This window comes from Rhineura floridana, chromosome 11 (assembly GCF_030035675.1).
Source record: "Rhineura floridana isolate rRhiFlo1 chromosome 11, rRhiFlo1.hap2, whole genome shotgun sequence".
In the NCBI taxonomy this organism is placed as follows: domain Eukaryota; kingdom Metazoa; phylum Chordata; class Lepidosauria; order Squamata; family Rhineuridae; genus Rhineura; species Rhineura floridana.
The window spans coordinates 25,587,799-25,601,400 of record NC_084490.1 but is presented as its reverse complement, the minus strand read 5'-3'; the positions used below and the strand labels follow the sequence as shown (position 1 = coordinate 25,601,400).

The 13,602-nt window shown below is 39.2% G+C and overlaps 1 protein-coding gene across 1 annotated transcript; it reads left to right on the top strand.

Moving 5' to 3' along the window:
* The first annotated feature begins 3,589 nt into the window (after nucleotides 1–3,589).
* On the top strand, nucleotides 3,590–13,225 carry LOC133367585 (vomeronasal type-2 receptor 26-like). The gene is made up of 6 exons (XM_061591680.1): nucleotides 3,590–3,807; nucleotides 5,070–5,361; nucleotides 6,806–7,642; nucleotides 8,338–8,565; nucleotides 10,536–10,662; nucleotides 12,324–13,225. Exons 1-6 carry the CDS (start codon nucleotides 3,590–3,592, stop codon nucleotides 13,223–13,225), a joined length of 2,604 nt encoding a protein of 867 aa, XP_061447664.1.
* The last annotated feature ends 377 nt before the right edge of the window (nucleotides 13,226–13,602 follow it).

Below are 13,602 nucleotides of genomic sequence, written 5' to 3'. Positions count from 1 at the left end.
TTCCAGAATTGTACAGTGCGTTTCTGGTGTGATAATTTGTCCATGGTTGGCATGAGCATTGAGGATATTCAGGCTATAGGACAGTGGCGTTCTTCCGCTTTCAAGTCTTATATCAGGTATTGATTCTAATGTGTTGTTTCTTTTCTTTTGTCTTAGGTGTGCTGAGCCTTCCAGTGCCTGCGAGGGTCATCCTGTGTGGCCACTCGATTTTAGTTTGGGCCCATCGGAGGGCCTTCTCTTCTCTTGCCGGGATGCAGCTGCAGCTTTCTGCTCGTGCAACAGTTAGCTGGGAGGCTCAGAGGGGTATGCTGTGGGATGTGTTAATGCCTTTGGTGTGCCGTATTATGTCATCAACTAACCGGCCCCATGTTCTAGTGGTTCATTTGGGTGAAAATGACTTGGTGCAGTGGCCTGGGATGGATCTCCTGCTCAAGATCACGTGGGATTTCACTGGACTCATCCAGTCATATCCGGACCTTGTTCTAGTGTGGTCCGATATGCTGGTGAGAAGAATTTGGAGGGGTGCACAGCACCCTAACAGGATCGATAGATCCAGAAAGTGGGTGAATAGGAAGGTTAGGAGTTTGGTTTTGTCATTGGGTGGGGCTTATATTCTGCATGACAGGATTCACTTTCATTCTCCACATTTGTTTTGGGATGATGGTGTCCATCTCTTGGAGAGTGGGTGTGATTTATTATTGGAGGATTATAGGTTGGGTTTGGGGGCTCTGTTTTCTTTGGGTTGAGGGGACCAAGCTTCAGCTGATCCCCTCTTGTGGCATCGAATTCGGACAGGTGAGGTAATTGGGGTTAAAATTGAGGCTGCTGAGGCATTTTGGTAAAGGGCACCCGCTGGTGAAACATCAAGGCATAAGGTCTGGTGTGGATCTGGGGAGTGTCCACTTGGGACCAGCTTGCACAGCATGGTGAATGTCTGTATGGCGGGTCCAGGATGCGGAGGTTGGAACCACATACCTGACTCCAATTGCAAGGAGGGATAAGTTTTCCCACATCCTTGACTGGGGAGTTGGAGTACAATGTGACTGACTTGCCTCCTGGTTTGGAGGGTCTATACCCTCACAGATAGGTTGAGCCTCACCTGCCCGAAGTATTTAATGTTTGTTAATTGGCTGATTTGAATTTGATTGATTATGTGTTATATTTTAATAAATATAACATTTCTCCATATATGTGTCACGAGTCTTCTTTGGTGCGGTGGCAATCACTGTTCTACAGGAAAGGGCATCCTGCAGATACCATACTATATCCACACAATATCAGAATGGGGCAGTTAGGGTAGAGGTACCTACCCTTTGGAACTCACTCCCATTGCATATCTCCTCTATTGTCTTTTTGGCAACTGCTAAATATGATACTTTCTTTTTAAAAAATGTAGGTTTTACTAGCTAAAGTACAAAAACATATAAAATAATACACTAGTATAACAATATTGTTCCAATAAATTGTCACACATATATCATCCAATAACATAACAATAGAATTCAAATACATTATCACACAATAATTTAATTGTCATAGCCACAATGAACTCATAATTTAGGATTCTTAAATATGTCTCAACAATACAGATGGATTTGCTGAGTCCTGTACCTTGTTGTTCCAATAAGTAATAAATTCCACTTTTTTCTTTTTTGTCATTAAGCATTATTGTTATTTTTTCATTTATTTCATCAAAAAGTGACACAAAGTGACTTCTATTAAAACCAATCAAAACAAACACAACCAAGATAAGATGGTCATCAATCAGATTGCTGGTTAATAGTCCACAATTGCCCTCTGCTGATTCTAATTAATGTCAGAGAAAGACCTGTTGAGAATGCACTCTTCATTTGGTGCGACAGACTGTTTTCCTTTCAGAGTTGCTGAGTTAGTGATGCTTTTGCTGTTTTGGTACTCAAGATGGATAGGGGTGAGGAATGGGTGAAGCAGTCTTTGCTAGTGGCTGTGCTTTTTCATTACAACTTTCTGGAGAGGGCCAGCTATTGAAATAGGAGTCTTTGGGTACAATCCACCTGGTAGACATGCCGGGCTGAGGTGTCCTGTGGTGCAGCCAGGTTGGATGTGGTGGCCCCTTCTGCCAGCTCTGTTTCCACTAGCTCTACTGCCACCAACCTCCTACAAGTTGGATTGCTCCCTTGAACATTTTTTTACAGAAATCCTGGGTGAAGTGTACTTGTGTGACCATTGATAAAATATGTATTAGAATACTGATGTTTGATCCACAGGGTTTGATCTATATGTGAATATGGAAAATATGAGTGAAATATGAGTTATGTCCATATATGTATGAAAATTGTATTATGACATCTCTATTATTTATCACCCAGGGATAAGACATGATAGGATTGAGCTGTATCAGCCAGTTCACCTGACCAGCCATAGTGTTCACCTGACCAATGTAAGTAATGACATCTTTGTAGCAAACCTGCAGAGGGGCTTGCACAAGATTCTTCTTGGCAGTGGGGTAAAGGGAGATTAAACAGAGGTTTGTCCCCCTTTTGTGGCTAGGAAGTGCAGGAAAGGTTAAAATGGAAAGGGCAGCTAGGTGACCCCTTTAGGCAGCTTTGGGAGTGATTGGCAGTTCAGAAGGACTACAGCTCAGGGCTATAGGACCTGGGGGGAAGGTTATGGGCCAAATTTAGGGCCAACATGCCTCATCTGCTTGGAATTTTAGGGCCCTGGGGTGCTGACATAGGTAGGCCTCCCTATGCACCTTCAGGGTGTGGTTGGGGCAGGGGTAGGCACAATGGCCTGCCCTTGGCCTGGCAGGGAGTTGATTGCCCTAACAGCTGGAAACAGGTTTTGCCTATTGTCATCTTGCCGCTCCCGCACTTAAGTTCCCCTCTGCAGGTTCATTTGTCTAATCTTATTTTTTTTTAATAAAGTGGCCCATTAGTTTAACACAATAGTTGTTGTATGTGTCTTATTTCAGCCCTTGGCCACAAAGCCCTGTTTCTACTTGACCCTTCTTTCATGAAACTTCCCTCCTCCAATTATATGGTGGCCTACTCTTTCTGCTGGTGATTCTAAGCACACATTTGCTTGCTGTACCATTAATGTGGAGATAGCCAAAATGGTGCCCACCAGATGTTATTGGACTACAACTCCCATTATCTCATGCCATTGGCCATGTTGGCTGATGACAGTTGGAGATGTACTCCAACAACATCTGGACAGGGCCATATTGGCTACTCCTGTACTAATTAATTTGAGAACACATGTTTAGAGGTGACAAACATGTTTTCTTCAGCAATACTACAGAGAAATCATAATTTGAACAAATAATTTTATTCCCCCTTGTAATTATTAAAATGACTGCGATTAGTTCTGCTCCTTGTCCACAGAGTCCAAGAATGTGTTTTATAATAAAAGTAAACACTATAATGTTCAAATATGGGTCCAGGGCGGGGAATGGTTGTATGAGCCTGACCTCTAACTCTTGAAGTTTAAACCAGGCTCAAGAGCAACATTATCAATAGAGTGAATTTCCATTCAAACTGGACTGGTGTACTCTTGAAGTCTAAATAAAATGAGGCAACCAGATGATGGGGAAAACTTTCCATTTAAGATGGTGGTAGTGGTGGCTTTCCTGCTAATGCTGCTACCTCATCTGGCATGCAAAGCTCTTACAACAAACTGCAGAACCAGTGAACCAATCCCTATTTTTCACAAGTATCTTCAGCCAGAAGGACTTATCATTGGTGGCATTACTTCTCAGGTCTTTATGCCTACTGAACCTATGGAGTTTTCGGAACACCCTGATCTCTCCATAATTGGTGAATACATGTAAGAAGCCTTATTTTTGTCTTTTCCATGCTGTGTATCTTGCATACTTGTTGTGATCCTATTTTTAATACCCCCGTGCCATTGCTTTACTCTGTTCACACTCTCCTTGAACAATTTTTCTGTCGCATTTACACTTGTACATTTGTACAATCTATTTTTTAAACAAAGACACTTAAGTCTGCAATCCTAAACATACTTACCTGGAGGTAAATTCCAGGGATTAAGCTTTTAAACACTGTAACTATATAATGAATTATTATAGTTAAATGCATTTCCTTATCAGGAAAATGTGAATATAGCTGCCCTGCACTGGGCAATCAGAAGTAAGTCCCACAGCATGTAGTAAGGCTTTTCCCTTGCGTGATTCTGAAGGCAGTTTAAAGAGATTTGAAGCATCTTAAAATTTGGAATGCAAGATCAACCTTCACTATTAGAAGGAAATGCCATCTTTAACCTTTTTTTTGTTTCCACCTTCAAATTCTAAACCAAAATAACCTTTAATAAAGTGTGTGTTCTAAAAAATTAACCCCATGAATTAAAAGTGACTACCTCACACTGATCATCTCAATCTGTTAAATATTCCAAGCTTAGTTTCTTTTTTAAAACTTTCTTCATATGCCTGTTATGCTGTACATTTTCCTCCTTCCTCCAGTTGTGTCATTGCCTTGCTCTAGCTGACAAAGGTCCTGTGCTAAAGAACGTTTATCTGGATATAAATCACTGTGAATCCTCCAAGTTATTCCATTTATTTCATATCTCTGTAAATTAAACTGAATGACTAGAAAAGGTAAAACACTTGAGTCACAGATCTGTCATCTGTGCTACACATTGTTAATATTTTTTAGAGTTTTCCCAACATGAGTTGGAAAACACACCAACCTTTATACACACAGAGGCTTGACAAACACATTAGCTAGCAGGCTATTTTAACAAAGGAAACTAGTCTGACAAGTGGAGTGGGTTTCTTCCCCTACCAATCCCAGATCAGAGGCTGGAAAGGGGCTTCATAGAAATCATCCATCAAATCAATCCCGGATCCCTAACAATACTATGTGCATTTTCTCACTTATCTGGGCTTCTTAGCACTCAGCAAGGATATAACATACAATTTAGTATATTTTGATTCTTAAGGTATTTAAAACTGAGATGGCATAGTTAGTGTCATATGTTGAAACAGATGTTCTTGGTGAAGCACAACTCAATGAAGCCAACTTTACTAAGTGCAAAGTTTTACTATGCTATGGCATGCAAACTCATTATAGTGTACTGGCTAAGAATTACCAACATACCCTGGCCTTGGTATTTGCTATCAAGGAGATCAATGAAAACCAGCAGATCTTACCTAATATCACCTTGGGCTTCCACATCTATGAAAGCTACTCGAGTGCAACATCAACCTATCTTGCCACAATGAAACTTCTCTCCACACAGAGCAGATTTGTTCCCAACTACAAGTGCAGTATCTGGAACAATCTGATATCTGTCATTGGGGGCCTTTACTCTGAAACCTCCCTCCACATGGCAAAGATATTGAGCATCTACAAAGTTCCACAGGTAAGATGTTAAGGTGAAATGTGGGAATTTAATAATTCATTAGCATTTGCTTTCTCATTCTAAATGTGTCTATAGCATGAAGGCAGAGTATGTCTTGGTTAAGATAGACTTGCAGATTTCCACATGAAGTGTGCTGGTTATAAAACAAGTAGTACAATCTTATGCCTGTTTACTCAGAAAATATTTTACTGTATTCAACACTAAAGAATTAAGCATTTTTAGAAGTTTACTGTATTGCTCATATAGAAAGTATGTCCTTTCCCAAAGGAGTTAGGGTAAAATTGCATTAGCAACCATAACAATTACAGTGGATGAATACTGTATTAATACACAAATAAATGTATATTGAATAAGCAAAAGAGGTGACCTCTCTTTTCCTTATTTATCTCTGGAATAGATATAGATTTCTTAAACCAGCAGGAATAATGAACATGGCTTAAATCATCATCATCATCATCATTATACAGAATAGTGACATTTTCTGCTTTTCGTACACAAAAAGAAAAAAAGGCAATTCTGAGAAAGTTATAAAACTGGGATGGGAAACCCATGGCTCCCAAGATATTGTTGAATTCCAATACTCCTCTCCCAGTGCATGCCTCATGCCCCCTAAATCTGTTCTGGGGCTCCTCCAACTCTTCAGAGCAGATTTGGGAAGGGTGTGGGATGTGCAAGAAAAGAAGAGGGAGTGGAAGTTCCATTGTGCAAGCAGAAATCCTTGAGCTAGTGGATCTGTTTAGTTGGATACCAGCCAACTGACCTTCCCTAGGTATAACTTACTTGGATGCAACTCCTTGGGTGTGTACATGAATGATTGTTCTAGAGTCCTTATGGTTCACATCAGAGGAGAAGAGGTGACAACAAAATGCAAATAGTCAATGAACTTAAATCATTTTTTAATTAAGGGTCCTTTCATATTGATTGATTGATTATTGTTTGATTGATGGAGGTTATGCATATGCCTCCTTTCCACAGCTATACCCAGAGGCTTACAACAAATGTTCACTCATCAAAACCTAAAACACTGGGGTGGGGAAGAGTTTTACAAGACATATCAGTAAATTCAAATGGACAAGAATCAACAGTTTAGCAAACTTGTAATAAATTAAACATTACAAAATAAATAATACAGGCTTAAATACAGAAGCACAGAGCAAAAATAAACTTAACAAACAAGAAAGTTCCAACTGCTGGGGCAGGTCTTATTCCACAGTACATTAAAAATGACAGCGTGTCTGTAATTTCCAACTAGCAAGAAAATATGTATATATGTTGATTGTGCATATATTTTCGCTTAAAAATACAAACTGAAATGTGGATTAGACCCAGTTTGGAACAATCACTACAATGCAAGAGTAGTGGAAAATATATTGATATTTCATTTTGAAAATCTTCACATTTGTCTCCCCTCACATTAAAACCAACCCACCTTATTTTTCCATAGCTCGCATATGGCTCTGTTCCATTCATGAATGAAACACCTGAAGTCCATTCCTTCTACCAGATGGTCCCTAATGAAGCGTATCAATATATGGGGATTCTCCAACTACTGTTGCACTTCAGGTGGACATGGGTTGGGGTCTTTGCTAAAGATGATGACAATGGTGAAAGGTTTGTACAAGGCATAGTCTCCATGTTTCATCAGAGAGGAATCTGTCTTGCTTTCTTGGAAAGAATCATGACAGTTTACATCGGGAACATTTTCAACCTGCTGAATTGGATGACAACAACATATAGTGTTTTGTTGCAAAGCCAAGCTAATGCATTGATTGTTTATGAAGAACATATCATAAATTTAAGATGGTTGCTACATCTACCAGAAATGGAATGGGTGGTGATGCCCCCTAATGGTAAAGTGTGGATTGTGACAGTCCAGCAGGAGCTTATTGCATTACCTTTTCAAAAGAATTGGGGTATATTAACTATGCATGGTGCTCTGTCCTTTGCCATTCACTCAAATGATGTACTAGGATTCCAGAATTTCCTTTACACAAGGAACCATGCATTGACCAAAGAAGATGGCTTTATCCAGGTCTTCTGGGAACAGGCATTTGATTGTGCATTTCCAAATCCATTTGATAGCAAGAAACCTAATGAAACATGCACTGGGGGAGAGAAGCTGGGGAGCCTTCCTGGAGCTTTATTTGAAATGAACATGGTTGGGCACAGCTACAATATCTATAATGCTGTCTATGTCGTGGCACATGCTTTGCATGCCATGCAGTCAAGCAAACCCAAACACAGAACATTGGTGACCCTTCAAAATCAACAGCCATGGCAGGTAATGACCGGAGTAGCCAATGATGGGGACTCATTTTTGTGGCTGCAGTAAGAGGTTCTAGTGCCAAACCCATATTTAGAGCCCTTGTGGCTGTTTAGAATGTTGCACAGGATAGGCTGAACCAGTCCAACATTTGTTGGTAATAACAGATGGGTGCACCTTAAAATACTTTGATTGACACAGAGAAAGACAACCAGTATTTGGTTCAATGTGGCAGCAATATATTGGATGATATAAACCTCCTGCCAAAGCAATTTATTTACCTGCTACTTTAATAGTATTCTATTGAGATCCAGTATAAAAATGCAAATGTAATGTAGGTATAATGTACAACAGCTAGTATGTGCATATCTCATTAATTATGTCTATCAGTAGAGCAGAAATGTGGCAGCATATTAGTCTGAGAAACAGCTTCTCCAGTGTTGCAGTCTGTGAATTTTGAGTGCAACTGTGAATCAGTTCTCCAGCCACAAATTAAATTCTCCAACATTCTAGGGTGAGCTAGAAAATGGAAGATTTCCAAGCTTTCTCAGAAAATTGTTTTCTAAGAACTTTCAAGTCAGCTCTTGATTAGACCTTGGAGATCTGCTTCCAGTGGTATACCTTAGATAATGTCCAAACTCATTATAAGGTAATATCATATGTTATCCATGTACAAATTCTTGCTATCTATTGTGTTTTCCTTTTATATCCAGCTCCATCACTTTCTGAGAAGAGTCTCATTTAACAACAGTGTTGGGGATGAGATTTCTTTTGACCAGAATGGGCAATTGATAGCTGGATTTGATATTATAAACTGGATCACTTTCCCAAACCAATCATTTCATAGAGTGAAAGTTGGAAATCTGAATCCTCAGGCACCTGAAAGCAAGATGTTCACCATTCATGATGATGTCATCACATGGCACAACAGTTTTAACCAGGTAGAATCTGGCTGTGGCTAATCTGGAAGATTTCCAATTCTTAATGAATATTGAGAGTATTTATTTTATTTTATTTTTTATTAGGGTGGTTATTTATTTATTTATAATATTTCTAACCTGTCCTTAATTACAAGTGATCCCAGGGTGTGCTAAAACATAACAATAACATCATTCAATACAATTGTACTATACAACAAGAGCAAACAAACAAATCAGTTCTGAACACTAATATCCTGCAAATGCCTAAGTGAATAAGTATGTTTTTAGCTGCCAAAACCCCAAAAGAGAAGCTGCCTTTTTAGGCTACTTTTTAAGGTCTAGCTCTTCCAAGACATAATGTTGTTGGATGTTGCTAGGTCTCTGGGGGAAAAAAATGACTTCCTGATACTAGTTGTAGCTGGATAACTGGATAGGATGGCAAACAAAATACAAAACATATTTTCCTGAACAAATGGACACAATTCATTGCTATGAAATTTAACACAAATAAGTGGAAAACCCTGTCAATGGAAAGCAAGCCAAGGTCAGGGATTTTTCTTCTATTTACATTTCTAACTGTGGGCTATAGTGCTTAGACCATGGAAGAGAAACCTTTTTTTCTTTCCCCCACTCTGAGGGCCACATTTCCTCCTGGACAACCTTCCAGGAACTATATGTAAGTGGTGCGCAGGGCAACAACAGCAAAAGGGGACAGAGCAGATGTTTACCTTTGTGTATCAGGGAATCTCCTACACACATTCACACACCCTCTCTGTCTTCCATTCATGGAAGTAAGAAGCATTATCAGAGTTTAAAGAGACATTCCAGCCAGACAAAAAATGATTGGGGGGGGGGTTGCAAGCAAGGCCAGTAAGGGGTGTGACTAAAGAGGTGATATGGCCTGGGAAAAGTCTTAAGAGCCAAAGAGAGAGCCCAGAGAACTGCATTTTGTCTTCAGGCCTGAGGTTCTCCATCCCTTGGGTTAAAGGATCAAATGAAGATCTGGGAGACCAGGGCTGAAATCACTGCTTAGCCAAAAACCTTACTGAGAGACCATAGGCCAGTCAGTGTCTCTTAGTCTAATCTGCCTCACAGAGTTGTTAGGAAGATAAAATGGGCAGGGGAGAAATCACCTTGAGCTTCTTTGTGGAAATGTGCAAAATGATATAATGAATGAATTTTAAAAGTTATAAAAATTGTCGGTTTCTTTACTGGAATTTTATTATTAATTCATACCTTGTGACTACATGTCAAGAAAATGAAAAAGATCCAATGAATTCTGAACAATATATCAGATGCAGAAATAAAACTGGTGCTGAATTGGTTTAGCTTGGTTTAGCAGCAGGCCATGACTAGAATTACTACAACAAAATTAGCTTCAGCAGCTACAGTGATCTCACATAATTTAAGCAGTGAATAAACCAACCTTCCCCAACTTGGTGCCTTCCAGATATTTTCACCAGTCCCAGCCAGAACAGTTGGAGTTGATGGAAGTTGTAGTCCAAAACATCTAGAAGGCACCAGGTTGGGGAAAGCTGGATTATTATTATTATTATTATTATTATTATTATTATTATTATTATTATTATTATTATTATTATTATTATTATTATTATTATTATTATTATTATTATTATTTCCAAACGTGGACCAAGACTTTCAGTGTGGCTGCCCCTGTTCTGTGGAACAGCATTCCTTTCCAGATATGGCACTCATATATGTACTTCAAGGTATTTTTGTTCTGATGGGCTTTCCCAGCTGGATGAACAGATCTCTATCATGGGTGTCTATTTTGTTTTGTTCTTGTTCTTGTTGTTTAAATATATATAGAACTCCACTGAGGTAATCTCAAATGCATAGGAAAGCACAGGAAGTGAGTTGCATGCCATGTGCTCTCCACAATTTTTCATGCAATCAGCACCAATCTATAAGCCAACAAATTACTCAAATGAGCTGAGTTATGTTCTACATGTTTTTCATTTATGTACTAGGTATTGCCTATCTCTGTGTGTACTGACAGCTGCTATCCTGGATATTTCAAGAGAACACAGGAGGGGAAGCCATTTTGTTGCTATGATTGTGTGCCATGTCCAGAAGGGAAAATTTCAAGCCAGAAGGGTAAGAAAAGCAATATACAGGGTTATCTTAAGATTCCAATGAGTTTATACAATAGAGTTATGTTCATGTCAGAGTAGATATCAGACCACATTTGGGCAAGTTCAGAAGCCATCAAGGGTAAGAGTATCCATGGTTACTAGCCCTGATGGCTATGGTCTACCTCTGCTATTGGAGAGAGTATGGGGAGAGCATTGTTGCACTTAGATCCTGTTTGCAGACTTCTCATAGGCATCTGGGTGGCCAAACCAAGAACACAACGCTAGATTAGATGGTCCTTATGACAGATCCCACCCCATTTTTTTTCCCAAATCAAAACCACTTTCTGCCTCAGGAGGAAACAACAATGCCCTACCTTATGGGGCACATGTAAGGCTTACTTGGCAATTTGTGCCATTTTTGCAGGTTTGTTCTATATTTTAATGTTGAAGTGGATTGTACTGTGGTTAGCTTTCTAATTTCATGTAATTTTTGTAATAAATTTCATATTATTACATAGTAATTGTACATTGCCTACAGAATTAGTTTGGAGGTCACTAATGAAATAAATAAATAAATAATACTGGGATAGTGTACATAAAACATTTGAAAGCACTATATAAATGCACACACACATATCTATATCTATATCTAGATAGATAGACAGACATAATATTTAAAACATTTCTTATCTTCAGTACATGTCAAATGAATCCCAGAACAGATTACAAATTAAAATAAATCTGGATATATCATACAGATATCAAAATAAGGCAGATAAGTTCCAAGCAGTCAACTAAAACAAAGATTAACATTGTCACTAAAGTCCACCAAATATATTATTATTTCTTCATTTAGATAATAGATAGGCCATATATCAGTGTAATATTTATCAAAATAGAGAATAAGAACAAAACAATTAAATTAAATTGATTAAAACCTGAATTAAACTAAGAAAAAGAAAATAAACTGGAAACATGCAGATATGACAACAAATAAAACAAAATAGGCATATTAGTTTTTAAGACTTGTCTATATCAAAAAGTCTTTCAAAGCCAGCTGAAGGGGCCAAAGCCCTGAATTTTATGAACTTCAGTAAAACGGTTCTGTAATTCCGAGACCACTACCAAGATATGTCTGTCTTTATCCTTATAATGACAGTTGTTACCATCATCATTATTCCACACCCAAATGAACTCAGTGGTATTTTCAAAAAAGTCTATCATGCAGAATGAGTTTGTATTCCAAAGGATTCATCTTTTACTAAGCAGAGTGGTAAGCAGCGGTAACGCAGTCGAAGCTCTGCTCACGGCTGGAGTTTGATTCCAACGAAAGGAGGAAGTCGAATCTCTGGTAAAAGGGGTCGAGGTCCACTCAGCCTTCCATCCATCCGTGGTCAGTAAAATGAGTACCCGGCATATGCTGGGGGGTAAAGAAAGGCCGGGAACGGAACTGGCAATCCCACCCCATATATATGGTCTGCCTAGTAAACATCGCAAGACATCACCCTAAGAGTCGGAAATGACTCGCACTACAAGTGCGGGGACACCTTTACCTTTAAGATAATTGGAGATGGAACTTTCCGTGTGAAAATAACCTTGTGGGATGTACAGTACGCTTTTTATGAGAAGGATAAAAAGTATGGGGTGTTTGAGAAATTTTAGGCTAAATATTTTCATTTTCAGACATGGATGACTGTTGTAAATGTCCAGAAGAACAATATCCAAACAAGGACCAAGATGTATGTATCCTTAAGGAAAATCACTTCCTGTCTTATAAAGAACCATTAGGAATCAGTTTAATTATTTTGTCACTTTCTTTATTTTTGTTCACAGCTTTGGTTCTAGGAACAGTTATGAAGCATCATGACACCCCTATCATCAAAGCCAATAACCGGAGCCTTACCTACACTCTGCTTATCTCCCTATTGTTCTGCTTCCTCTGTGCTTTGCTATTTGTTGGCCCACCTGAGAGGGTTACATGTCTCCTACGACAAATTAGTTTTGGCATTGTCTTCTCAGTGGCTCTTTCTTGTGTATTAGCAAAAACACTCACAGTGGTTTTGGCTTTCAGAGCTACTAAACCAGGAAGCAGGGTGAGGAACTGGGTGGGGAAAAAACTGGCCAAATCCATTGTTCTTTCCTGCTCCCTTATTCAAGGAGGGATTTGTATTATATGGCTGGCAATCTGTCCTCCATTCCCAGATGCTGACATGAACTCAGTGACTGAAGAAATTATATTGGAATGTAATGAGGGATCAGCTATCATGTTTTACTGTGTTCTGGGCTACATGGGCATCTTGGCCATTGTCAGCTTAAGTGTTGCTTTTCTTGCCAGGAAGTTACCTGACAGTTTTAATGAAGCCAAATTCATCACTTTCAGCATGTTGGTCTTTTGCAGTGTTTGGTTATCATTTGTCCCAACCTACTTGAGCACCAAAGGAAAATACATGGTAGCTGTGGAGATCTTCTCCATCTTAGCCTCCAGCGCTGGTTTGCTTGGTTGTATCTTTTCCCCAAAGTGTTACATTATTGTGCTGAGGCCTGAGTTGAACAACAGGGAACAACTAATTAAGAGAAAATATTAGGCATCTTCAGGTGTTTCAAAAAACGAGAGATTAAAAAAATCTGAAGCTGCCACAATAAGAATGTTATTTATAAAAACCGGGGGAGCAGTGCATTTTGGCCTGTTGTTAATTTAGGCCTGTCAGGCTTAGGTGGGCAACACAGCCTTTTTTTCCAGACAGGACAGCAGGAGTTAAGGAAAGAGTTAAGCCATTAATTGAAAGCACTTGGGAGAAACTCCTAAGGTCAGGCTGCAGCTGTAACAGATCAAAGAAGCAGCAATAAAAGGCTTGAGTAAGCACACAGAGGTGTGGGGGGTAATAGGAATGTGTTATGGTTGGTTGGAGAGAGAGCGCGAAGGAGCACGGTGTGAAAAACCTATTGAAACAAGTAAAGTTTA